Below are 12,911 nucleotides of genomic sequence, written 5' to 3'. Positions count from 1 at the left end.
ATATACATATAAATGCATATGTGAGATAATATAACGCATTGAAATTGAAATACAACATTGTATATTGAAAGCACACTGGACTGAGACCTTGTATTAAGCAGTTTCATCCATGGCATCCCACGTTTCTGTCATTCAGTTAATATTAAGGTTTAAGCACTAAAGATAGGACAGATAGATTAGAGAATAGGTACAATACCTGTGATTTCATGCATATGGGGATCTCCCAGATGAAAGAACTCTCTGCGAATGCAGATCAGCACATTCTGTGCATTTTAGAGGCTTAAGAAGTTTTCCTAGATCACTGGTGTCACACTCAAACAGAAATGGCTTGTTGTCTGCATATTGACTTGAAAACAACAAATTAACATTATCTGTGTTATGTTGCATTTTTTACTTATTTTGCTAAGTATTTCCAAGTTACATTTTAATCGGCTTCAAAGCTCAGGAACTTTGAGGCTGCCCCACTTGCCATAAGTTTGACATCTTTAGCTAGATCTTGGTGAGTTTAAGGGGCTGTTTTCCATTTTCATATCTTTAGAGGATTCTGAATTCATTATTCAATCCATAAGTATTTGTACATCATAAAATTTAGGGGTGTCAGAAATCTTAGAGGGCACCTAGCCCAATTCCTTTATTTTATAGCTAAGGAAACCATGACCGAAGAGGTTAACTAACTTGTCCAAGGTCATACAGGTTACAAGTTGCAAAGTTGGAGTTTGAATACAGGTCCTCTGACTCCCAATCATTGCTTTGTCATGCTGCTTTTCTAGGGTTCACAACTTTTCCCTCATTGACTTGCTTCTGAGAGATCCCATTTCTCACCGAATCCAATGACCTAAATTTTTTATTTTTAATTTTAAAATTTTAAATTAAAAGTTTTAGATTTAAACAATTAAATTTTTAAAGTGATCAGCTGTTTGAAAATACAATACATTATTTGTATATTTTAACACAGAGCAAGACATCTCAGAACAAGGTATTTGTTGGGCATTTACTGTAAGGAATCATGCTAAAAGCTGTGGAATATATATGAGAAGAATAAAATTCATTCCTTGCCCTTAGAAATATTACTTTTCAGTCCTATAGGCACATGGCTGCAGCTGGGGAGACTGGGATTCCCTCACATGCTGCTACCTAAAAAAAAGTCCCTGTTTCCAGCTGATCACCAACTGTCCATCATCAATGTTTTCTGTTTCCTTTCCTCTTTGATGTTTCCTTGACCTTCCTCCATGCATGCATACTTTTCCTCCTCCCCACCCCCCACCTTTGGATCTTTTTATTTTCAAACTTAATTCACTAGTCTATACCTAGTGTTTGTGAACTCTTGGCTTTGATCTTAGCCTGGTTCTTTGTTTGCTTGCTTTTCCCTAGCCTTGGACCATGATTCCTTCATTCTCCAAACCTATTAATTGTTAATTTCAGCATACATTGACCACATTCACCCCTCACTTCCACGTTGCCTTCAGCTCAAGAGGAGACAAGACCAACAATCTTATTTAACACAAAAAATAAAGCAAAAATAACTCCTCCACCCCATAGTTCAGACAGTGAGAGAGTTGTTTTCTACTCTCTTGGCTTGTCTTTGAGCCACTGGAACTGCAGTCCCAGAACACTGAGCTCCAGTAATAGTTGGGCCAGACCACAAAAGAACTGGCTACGCTCTGGGGAGCCCTTGAGGCCTTTCAGGAAGTGAAGAAATGAAACAAGAAGGGCAAGAGACCATGGAAGAAGATGCCAACTCCTTAACAAGAAGCTGAGGTAGGACACACCTGCCTGGACTGATCAACTTTTAGAAAAATTTAATAATAAGTAGAGAGAGTCACCAACCAACTGCACTATTCAAAAAGAAAACAAACAACCTTTTATTTTTCAGGTGGCTAGGTGGTACAGTGGAATAGAGCACTGGCCCTGGAGTCTGGAGGACCTGAGTTCAAATCCAACCTCAGACACTTTTAACACATGCTAGCCACGTGACCTTGGCCAAGTCACTTAACTCCAATTGCCTTGCCTTCTCTGCCCCCCCTCCAAAAAAAATTTATTTTCAATCTATTTGCAAATCATTTGGCCTGCATAGTATTCTGTCTAATGCTATTTACAAGGTTTCTATAGGTTTTTAAGCCTCTTTGTCTACTTGTGGCACATTGGAGAGTCTACTCACCTTGGGGAAACCATGTAATGGTTTAAACGATTACATTTTTAAGTGATCTGTTGTTTGAAAATACAATATATTATTTGTTTATTTTAACACAGAACAAGACATCTCAAAACAAGGTATTTATTGGTCATTCACTGTAAGGAATCACGCTAAAAGCTGTGGAATATATATGAGAAGAATAAAATTCATTCCTTGCCTTTAGAAATATTACTTTTCAGTCCTATAGGCACATGGCTCTAATCTACTGTTCAAGTCCTGAGTACAACCAAGGAACTAAACTATCATTCACTTTCACAAGTGAGTAGGTTTCAGAAGAGTTCCTTCATTACCCATTCCCAGGCTGACCAAATGCTAATAGCATTTTCAGCAGTCCATCTAATCTTTGAGACTGAATTTTTTAGCCACCTGGTGTTATGGGCCCCATCTTAGACTTGGAGGTCTCTGGAAATTTTGTGGACTAGGTCCTCATTCAGCAAAAATAAGTGCTACTGTTGATACCAGGACCCTCACAAACAATTTATAAAAGAGACTGATTCATCTGTTCTTTCTTTTTTTTTTGGGTGGGAAGGCAATCAGGGTAAAGTGTCTTGCCCAAGATTACATGGCTAGTATGTGTCTGAGGCCAGATTTGAACTCAGGTCCTCCTGACTCCAGGGCCACTTCTCTATCTATTATACTACCTAGTTGCCCTTGATCTGTCTATTCTTGTTGTGATTTCTGGCTGATCTTTCACAGAATATGCTGCTCTCCATCACTCTGTGGCTCTACATTCATTTCTTCTGCAGGTTAATCTCAACTGAGCAAAACTGAGGCAATGTGAACTCCTCCAGTATATAGTAGATCAGGAAGGTCTAAATCTGAAGAAAAAATGTAAGAAATGCTATACAAATCATGTGCCCTGGTATTGGTGGAAGTCTTCCCATTCAAACATCACCTTGAACTCGAGAACGAGGGAGGATGTTTAGATTCACAACAATGACACTACATCTAAGGCAGGAAGAGACATGACTGGCCCATTGCTATTTTAAATGAATGCTGTCTCTTGTTGAAACAAACCATCATTTGCCAATGCTCTGCTTTCTTTCCTTTCCATGTTGCTCATTGACCTTATGCCCTGTGAACCTCCCCTTGACTTCCAACCATTTTGCTCTTAGATTCAGTTATTATTTTCTGTCCATCCCTCTGGAGCAGTTACCCTTACTAACTCTGATCTTGGCCCTGCTTCCTGTTTATCCAATTGGTTCTGAACTTGGACCATATTCTAGCCAGTCCTCTAGTTGTTAGTCTCTCACCCCAGGCCTAATGGTTACTTCTAATATTTATTACATGGTGGCTCCCTCACTCACTTCCCTATTCATTCTACCACTTGGGGGCCCAGAGCCAACACTTACAGTCTAGTATGGTAGAATAGATGTTTTAAAATTAAGAAATCTGGGTTTAAGACAGGGAACAGAGGAGAGTGACTCAGGGAGGGTGGAGTATCTTGAACTTTAACACCTTTCCTGCAACTAATAATAGCTTATAGAGTCAAGAGATAGTTGTTTTTTTAATATAAAAAGTGCCTGCCCTCACTGCTGAGAAAGTGGTTCAAACAGTTTATGTTCTCATTACTTTATTAGCAGACAGTTTCATAATTCTAGCAAATCAATGTATTGCAAGAAAGGGATTCCTAGTATTTTTAGATGCGTGCTCACAAGAGGTCTTAGACACATGTACAGATCATAGATTTAGAGCTGGATAAGATCTTATAGGCCATCTTGTTCAAACAGCCTGTTTTATAGTTGAGGAAATTGAATCCCAAACAAGTAAAGTGATTGGTCCACAGTCACACAGGTCATAAATGATACCGGTAGAATTTGAACCTGGGTCCTCTACATCCATTGCTTTCTCCACTGTACGATGCCATCTTTCTTCCTGATAACTTCCTGAGAAACCTGCTTCCCTGCAATATGAATGAACAGTTGTTGAGGGAGGGGATAAATATTGCCGTCAAAAGAAAAAGTGATAATAGAAACCTGGAATTCTCTTTCTGTGGCAGAAAATAAACCTTTTGATTGAGACATTAGTTTCCCCCAGAGGTAAATTTTGGCTAGAATAGGGATTCCTTCTGGGTGTGATTTGCAGTAGATAGCCTCTGAAGTTCCTTTTCATTCTCATACTCTGATTCTGTGACGCAGTGTTTGACAGGAACATGGGGAAGCTCACATTCTTCCTGATTTCATTTCTTTTCTTGCTTTTCCTACTTCCCATTTCTTTTGCTCTTAACTGAAGGCTTCTTTGAAATCTCTGATGGGAATGTTGGCTGACCATCCTCCACCTCATCATAGATTTCTTTGAAGACTGAGTCATTTTTTTTTGGTAGTCAGTGTTAGCTTGTGGAGAGCAGAATCTGTTCTAATTTTGTGTTTTTATTTCCAATTCCCAACACAGTGCCTAGTACATAACACTGTACCATAGTATTTACTAAATGTTTATTGAGTGACTGATTAGTTCCACAGGGTAATCCCATAATAGCTGGATCTTGGACTAGAGAAACCATTAGAATAAACAGATTAAGAAGATCTGTATTCCTGCTTTTTTTTATGACGCCATAAAGCACGTCCCAAGAATCTTAGTTCAAACTTTAGTAGATTAAAACTGCTCCAAGACTTTTGGGATGTCCTATATTATTATAGCTTTTAACACCAATTATGTATTTTCCATGATTTGGTATAAAAAACATTATATTTTTATAGTTAGAAGGACTTCACAGGCCATCTAATCCAAAATCTCCACTTAATAGATGAGGAAACTCAGGTCAATAGATGAGGAAACTCAGGTCCATGCAGGAGAAGTGACTTGTCCATGATCACATAGTGTCAGAGGCAGTATTTGAACCCAGATCTTCCTGTTCCAGAGCTTCTCATTTCTAGAATCATATTATGACTTCCAGAGCTGACCAGATGTACTTGCCATCAACCCAGGCATTATTTGTTAGTAAGTTCCACAAGTTACTTAAATCACTTTTTAAAAAAAAATATTCTGACTATTACTTGGATAACCAATTGCAGTATTAATGATGTAAATGGGAAAAATAACAATAATACAATTGAAACTGAATACTGTAAAATTCTATTGACCAATTTTGGTGCCAAAGAAGACATACAAGAAAATACTCATCCACCCTACTTCTTTACAGAGTGGAAGAGGAAATACTGTGTGTAATATCAAAATTTTTCAAAATATTTGGTTGAGGGTGGCTAGTTGGCGCAGTGAATAGAGCACCAGCCCTGGAGTCAGGAGGACCTGAGTTCAAATCTGACCTTAGACACTTAACACACACACACACACACACACACACACAAAACCTAGCCGTGTGACCTTGGGCAAGTCACTTAACCCCAATTGCCCTCCAAAAAAAGCCAAATGTTTGGTTGGTTTTGCTGAATTTTTTCTTCCTCCTTTTTACTATTTGTTATAAAGGATGTATCTCTGAAAGGGGATGGGGGAGAACTATATTGAGAATGCAGATGATGTAAAAACCAAACACAACAAAACACATTTTTAAAATCAGAAAAAAAAAAGAAATTTGGGAGGAAAATGTTACAGTTATACCTACATGATTACAGAGATAACATTGAAAGTGATTTTCAGAGTGTTGTTCCTGCATTCCTAGACAGAATCTTTTTACTTAAACTTGATGTCTCTCTCCACAAAGGGAGCCTGGTGAATGGGCCCTTGAAAGAGCAAAACTGAACGTGAATGAACATTTCCTACTTGTGGGGATCCTTGAAGAGCTGGAAGATGTGCTGCTTTTACTGGAAAGATTTTTACCTCATTACTTCAAGGATGTGCTCAGTATCTACAAAAACCCAGGTAAGGTCCTTTGGATGAGTTTTTACTTTCGACACGCAGTTGTCAGAGAATGTTCCAGAGCCAAGGGTCACATAGGCTAATTGGGAAGAACTTGAGGTCAAGAAGAGAAATTGTTTGCTCCATTAATAAGGGAAATTTCTTCAATCTTGAGCAGTGATGCCTGGAACATGAAATTCAGCGTTCATGTTTAGTTACTGTAACTATCTTACAGTAAGATACCTGTAGTATCTTAAACTCTGTTTCTATTTCCCTATTTGTCAAAGGAACTTGAGTAGAAATGTAACTTTTACACACATCTTAAGGATACTGGGTTGGAGGAGGGGTGATAGGAAGAAGGGGTTCATCAACCAAGGTGTTATGTTAGCAAGCACCCTAGCATACACAGGATGGCCTGCTAGCACAGGTTCTTTGATCTGCTTTATAAAGTAAAGACAGCTTTAAAATGGTTAACAATCCTACTTTATTTACAGAGAAAGAAGTGAGTATAGAAAATACAAGCATAGAAATTAGCACAAAGACCAATAGATAGGGCTCCAGCTATCAGAACATAGTAATATTGCTATACACTTTACATACATCATGGATCAAGGGAACACAGACTTCTAAGCAGTCTGGAGGGCTCTGAACATACAGCTACTCAGTCTTGACAAGGAAATCGAAAGATCCTTCTCATGTGTGAACCCCCAAAGCAAAATGCCACCCTCCCTGAATATGTAACAAAGACTCAGCATCTGATTGATTGAGAGCTGAAGAGTTTGAAAACCTTGTGCCCCAGAACTTAATTGGAAACTCCCTATAGCACAGAGCCTGATTAGCTCTGGGCCAGGGCTGTGTGTGCCTATTAATGAACAGGGAAGATCTTCCAAATTTCCTTAACATTACAAATGTCTAAGACCTTTTAAATCCTTAAATGAAAAACCATTCATATGTGATCAAACCCAGCTCTAACACTTAGCTGCTGTGGGACCTTGGACAAATCACCCAATCTCTGAAACTCAGTTTTCTTATCTGTAAAATAGACATAATGATAATAACAATGTTCTGCTTAGCTCATGGAGTCATTATGGTCATGATAATAGCTAGCATGTGATCAAATACTTCTGGTCCTACTTCTGTTGGTGAGAAACATTCTGATGTGTTCATTCCTTGCTGTTGACTTAAGAACAAAGTAAAAAGGAAGTTGACTTACATGTTAAATGCCATGCTGTCAAATTAACTGGTTTCCAGATAGGATCAAGAGAAATAATATGGTATGGCAGGGCTTGTATGAGAACAGATTGTAGCATCTTCTAGAGCCTGTAAAGCTTAAAATGTCCTTTACAGAATCAAATTTTATTATCTTTTTCATACACAGGAAGAGATGAGCAGTCTTTCCTACTCTCTAATATCTTTCCACCTGAGGAAACTTTTTGCACTCACATGTATATGGGTGGGTGTGTAGAAAAACTATACATAATGGGTATGTAGAAAACATATATGTATATATATATATGTATATATGTATATATATATATATATCCATATGGATAGAGAGTGATAAGGAGAGAAAGGAGGGGAAGAAAAAGAGAGACAGAGACCAGAGAATCACTGTTTGTGAAAATAAGGAACTAGTTAAAAAAAAAAACCAGCAGTATATTTATCTGTATGTCTGTGCTATTTACCCTAATAGAAGAGGAAGTGTGATGTAGTAAAGAACACTGTGTTCAAAAGTCAGAAGAGACATGCATTTAAATCCCAGCCATGGAACTCTGGGAAAATCACTAAATCTCTCTGAAACTCAATCTTCTTATCTGTAAAATAGGCATGATGATAATAATAATAATGTTCTACTTACCCCATGGATTTGTTATGGTCATGATAATAGCTAATAATTTATATAGCACTTTAAGTCTTGTAAAGTGCTTTACAAACCTTAGGTCATTTTGTTCTCACAATTCTGGGATGTAGGTGTTATTACCACCTTTATCTTATGGATGAGGAAACTGAGGTGAACAGAAGTTAAGTGACTTGCCTATGTTCACATAACAAATGAGTGTCTAAGGCTGGATTTGAACTCAGGTCTTCCTGACTCCAGGTTCAATTCTCCATCTACCTAGGCACTTCATGTTGGTGTGAGGAATGTGCTTTGTAAACCCCAGGCTATGGAAATACACATATATATGCATGCATACATGCATACATACACACACAGTTGTGTGTATACATACATACTATAGAATGTCATAAAGGACATAGAAATTTCCTAATAGAAATGTCTCAAGAACAGTTAACAAAAAATTTTCATCTTTCTAACCCAAGTACCTAATAGAGTGCCATAGCAACAGTACATTGCAAAAGAGCTATTGGGAAACTGTTAAACATTATTAAGTTTGAATTCAATATCCCTAAATTTCTTTTAGGACAATTTCAAATAGCATATTTTTCAGGAAGCATATTTATCTATGGCTTTTAGTGTTCTTAACAAATGTAAATAATATGAATAAACATTCATTAAACACCTAAGGTATATACAGCATGAACTGAGTATTGAGGGATATACCAAGGTAATAAGGTGTAGACCTTACTCTCATGGAGTATGCTCTCTTATAGGATATGATTCAAATACAAATAATTTTACTAATAGAAAATGTGTAGCAAGTAATTAAAAGAAGTGCAATGAGCTATATGAAATCTAAGGAGGGGAAGGTTTTTTACTAAGTAGGAGGATCGTAGCAGGCTTCTTGGAGGAAATGGGATTGAAGTTGGCCTTTACAGGGCAGAAAATGAATAGTTTGAGAGGCAGGGGAGAACATTCCAGGCATAAGCAGATATACAAAGGTAAGAAATTGTGGCACATGTTTTGTGAGTAGGTGAGAATTTCAGAGTCAGTATTACTAATTGTTTTCCAACTTAGAATAGATATTGCTAATAACTGAGGCAGATTTCACAGAATGAATGACTTGGTAGATTTTGCCTGCCTCAGTCACTCAAGATGGGTTGTGTCCTAGACCTAAGAGTCAGAGTAAAGCAAACTAATGATGGAGAAGAGCACTTTGGTTGAGAATATTGCAAATGATTTACAACTTCAGTCTCTTTTTTACTCATTTTTTTACTATGTTTATCTTTTTGTTGTTATTCAGTCATTTTTCAACAGTGTCTTAGCAAAGATCCTAGAATGGTTTGCTATTTCCTTCTCCAGCTCATTTTACAGATGAGGAAACAGAGGCAAACAGGGTTGAGTGACCTACCCAGGGTCACACATCTAGTAAGCATCTGAAGCCAGGTTTGAACTCAGGAAGGTGAGTCTTCCTGACTGCAGGCCCAACACTCTCATTTACTTAACCTTTAAAACTTTATCAATTGAAGACCAAAGATGTTAACAGATAATTCACAGCTCTTCAATGAGACATGGAAATGTGTACCAAAATGTTCCTTCCCCCCCCCCCAGAAGAATTCCTACCCACCCTTTAAAGCCCAAATTAAATTCCACCTCTTTCAATAAATCCTTTCCCTGATCTCATTCACCATTGATGAGCTCACCCTAACTCCCAACATCTGGAGAGAGTGTCAGCTTGTCATTCAGCAAACCACATCTCCCATGCAAAGAACAGCAGCCCTAGAACAGAAACCAGTAAGATGATGGCTCAGCCCAAGACCTTGATGTCACCACTAGCCAGATAGGAAACTGGCACACCTTAAATAAAAAGTTTTTAATTGTTCAGCTAATGTGGCATGGAACAGTAGAGAAGCTTGAGGGAAAAAGCTTTTGCCATTACCAATAATAATGCCATTACAATTGCCATTAGCAATAATTATAACAATACCACACTTTCAGGTTGTGCTGTAAGTACATTATCTTTCTAGGTCCTTATAACACCCTTTGCAAGATAGATAGTTTGAGAATTATTATCTTCATTTTTCACATAAGGAAACACAGGCCCAGGAATGACTAGAATGAATCCAGAAATGAAGGATTTAACTTTCAAACCTTCCTGTACCAAACATGGAATTCCCCAAAATCTGATCACTTGCGTTCAGTGACCTGAAAACTTCCTTCAGCACTTGAATGGATCGTAACAATGTTAGTAAGCCCTCCATGGGTACAAATCTGAATCTCTCCATGCCTTCCTATCCTGTGCAGTTTTTCCATCATTCTTTCCATTATGGTCATTTCATTCAGAGCATCATCCCTCCCCTAAAAACACATTACTTTGTTTCAGATTACTATAGTGCCTTTGTCATTCATATCAAGTAATGATAGTCACCAATCTTTATATTTTATCCCTTTCCTAGACTATAAGTAACTTGAAGGTGAAAACTGGATCTTATCTGAATTTTTTGTATCTCTCCTAAAGATTAGGATTCTGTACACAATAAGCACTTAATAAGTGGTGAATGAATGAACAAATATCAAATTCATTTTGTTGTTGTTCAGTCATTTCTGTCATGTCTGACTCTTGGTAAAGATACTAGAGTGGTTTACCATTTCCTTCTCCAGCTCATTTTCCATGTGAACAAACTTAGAAAAACAATGTCAAGTGATTTGCTCAGGGTCACACAGCTAGTAAGTGTCTGGGGCCATATGTGAACTCAGGGCTTCCCAACTCCAGGCCCAGCACTCTTATCTACTGCACTACCTAGGTGACCCGGTCAAATTCATAGGAGTGTAGGCTGTAGGATACGAGTTTAGTACTCTTCCTACCAAGGACGAATGGGTTAAGTTGGAAAATAGGATATCTGTAAGTCGAGGAAAAGGACAGTGGCACTAAACTAAGACCAACATCTCTCTGCATTGAAAGAACAAAGGAGGGGCGGCTAGGTGGCTCAGTGAATAGAGTACTGGCCCTGGAGTAAGGAGGACCTGGGTTCGGATCTGGCCTCAGACACTTAACACAAAAACTAGCCGTGTGACCTTGGGCAAGTCACTTAACCCCAATTGCCTTCCAAAAAGCAAAAAAAGAAATAACAAAGGAAAGGAATCATCACGAGGGAGATGAAGGGAAAGGAGAGAGAGAGAGAGAGAGAGAGAGAGAGAGAGAGAGAGAGAGAGAGAGAGAGAGAGAGAGAGAGAGAGATGTTTTTCAGTTAAGTCATGTTCAATACTTCATGACCCCATTTGGTATTTTCTTGGCAAAGATACTGGAGTGATTTGCCATTTCCTTCTCCAGCTTGTTTTACAGATGAGGACACTGAGACAAACAGGGTTAAGTAACTTGACCAGGGTCACACTAGTAAATGTCTGAGGTCATATTTGAACCCAGAAAGATGAGTCTTCCTGACTCCAAGCCCAGTGCTCTATTCACTGCACCACCTAGTTGCCCCCAAGATATATAGATGGAGGGAGGGATGGAGGGATGGATGGATGGATGGATGGATGGATGGATGGATGGATGGATGGATGGATGGATGGATGGATGGATGAATAGATATAGATGTAGGGTGTGTGTGTGTGTGTGTTTGTGTTATCTCCATAAGCACCAGCATTCACCACAAATCAAGACAGTTGTGTTAGTGGATAGAATGTGGGACTTTGAGTCAGGTAGACCCAAGTTTCAATCCCGTCTCAGACATTTATTAGATGTGTGACAAGTCATATAACCTCTCTCTGCCTCAATATTCTCATCTATAAATGAGGATGATAATAGTACATATGGTACAGGGTTGTAACAAGAAACAAATGAGATAACACATTAAATGCTGTGTGAGCCTTAAAGCACTACATAAATGCTTGTGGTTATTATTATTATTATTAAATTGAATAATAGTTTGTTAATTATGTCCTCTATTTTAACGTCTAGCAGTATGTCTTCCAACTTTTTTTCATTGCTAAGGAATAATATTTAAGCTACATTGTAGATTTTGTCCCAACATTGTAGGTACAAAATAGGCTTTTGTAGATTGGTCAGTGAAGTTAACCACTAGTTTTAACACTGAGTCTCTGGGAAAATGTCCTAAATTTCAAACAGGTGTCTAAGGATTGTTCCTAAATACCCTTTGGGATAAAACCTGTTTGTAAATTGGGAACTTATTTTTAAAGGACTTTTTAAATGCTTTGGCAAAACAAGAATGATAAATAGAACCCAGGTGTGAATATTGTCTTCTTTTTATTTGGAAGGAATGATAATTGAGCCCCACATCCACAAGTTTATTAATCCACTTTCTGGGGGCATATGCATGCCAAAATACACAGATTTGGAGTTCATAAAAACAGTGACAAATATGCAGTACAAGAAATTTCAGCGTCCAATTCTTGCAGGAAAATTGAAGTTTTCATGATCAGTAAAAATGTCATATTGAGCTACTCCATACACAACAAAGTTAAAGCCTGACATTTTATAGTGAATAGTGATGCATTTTAATTGTTTTGAAGGACAGCATTTGAGAAGCAGTATGGAGAGAACACTGAACTAAGCCAGGCTGGTACCAGTTCTGCCTCAGGCTGGCTATCTGACATTGGGCAAGACTAACCTATATGAGATTCAGTTTTCTGGGATATAAAATGATGGGTTTGGACTAAATGAGCTCTGATATCTTTTCCAGTTTATCCTATTTCATTTTTTTAAAATATGCACCAAATTAGCATTTAGAATATTGATGTTCTAGTACCAGTTCTCTCACTTACTATCAATGTGACAATGTACAACCTATCAGAACCTCAGTTTCCTAATATTTAAATGGGAATAATATCTGTCCTTCCACCCTCACAAGATTGTTGCAAGGGTCAAATGAGATAATGGATGTAAATGTTCATTCTTAACTCTAAAGTTTAGAATGTAGGGTATTTATAATAAAATAATAATATATTTCTACATTGTAGAATGGTTTTAATATGGGCATATTTTAATAAAGAAAGAGAAAGAAAGAAAGAGGTAAAGAGGAAGGAAGGAAGGAAGGAAGGAAGGAAGGAAGGAAGGAAGGAAGG

The 12,911-nt window shown here is 37.9% G+C and overlaps 1 protein-coding gene across 1 annotated transcript in view; it reads left to right on the top strand.

Annotated features, from left to right (window-relative positions):
• UST (uronyl 2-sulfotransferase) overlaps positions 1–12,911 on the top strand; it is a 400,212-nt gene that overhangs the window by 341,216 nt on the left and 46,085 nt on the right. Inside the window, exon 7 of the mRNA XM_069069738.1 lies at positions 5,843–6,010. Within this exon, the coding sequence (XP_068925839.1) occupies positions 5,843–6,010 (168 nt within the window). The remainder of the gene's footprint in view (positions 1–5,842; positions 6,011–12,911) is intronic.

This window comes from Petaurus breviceps, unplaced genomic scaffold (assembly GCF_028583685.1).
Source record: "Petaurus breviceps papuanus isolate PSGF00001 unplaced genomic scaffold, PetGlider_PUasm1.0 90784, whole genome shotgun sequence".
Lineage (NCBI taxonomy): Eukaryota > Metazoa > Chordata > Mammalia > Diprotodontia > Petauridae > Petaurus > Petaurus breviceps.
This window is presented reverse-complemented; position numbering and strand designations above follow the sequence as displayed.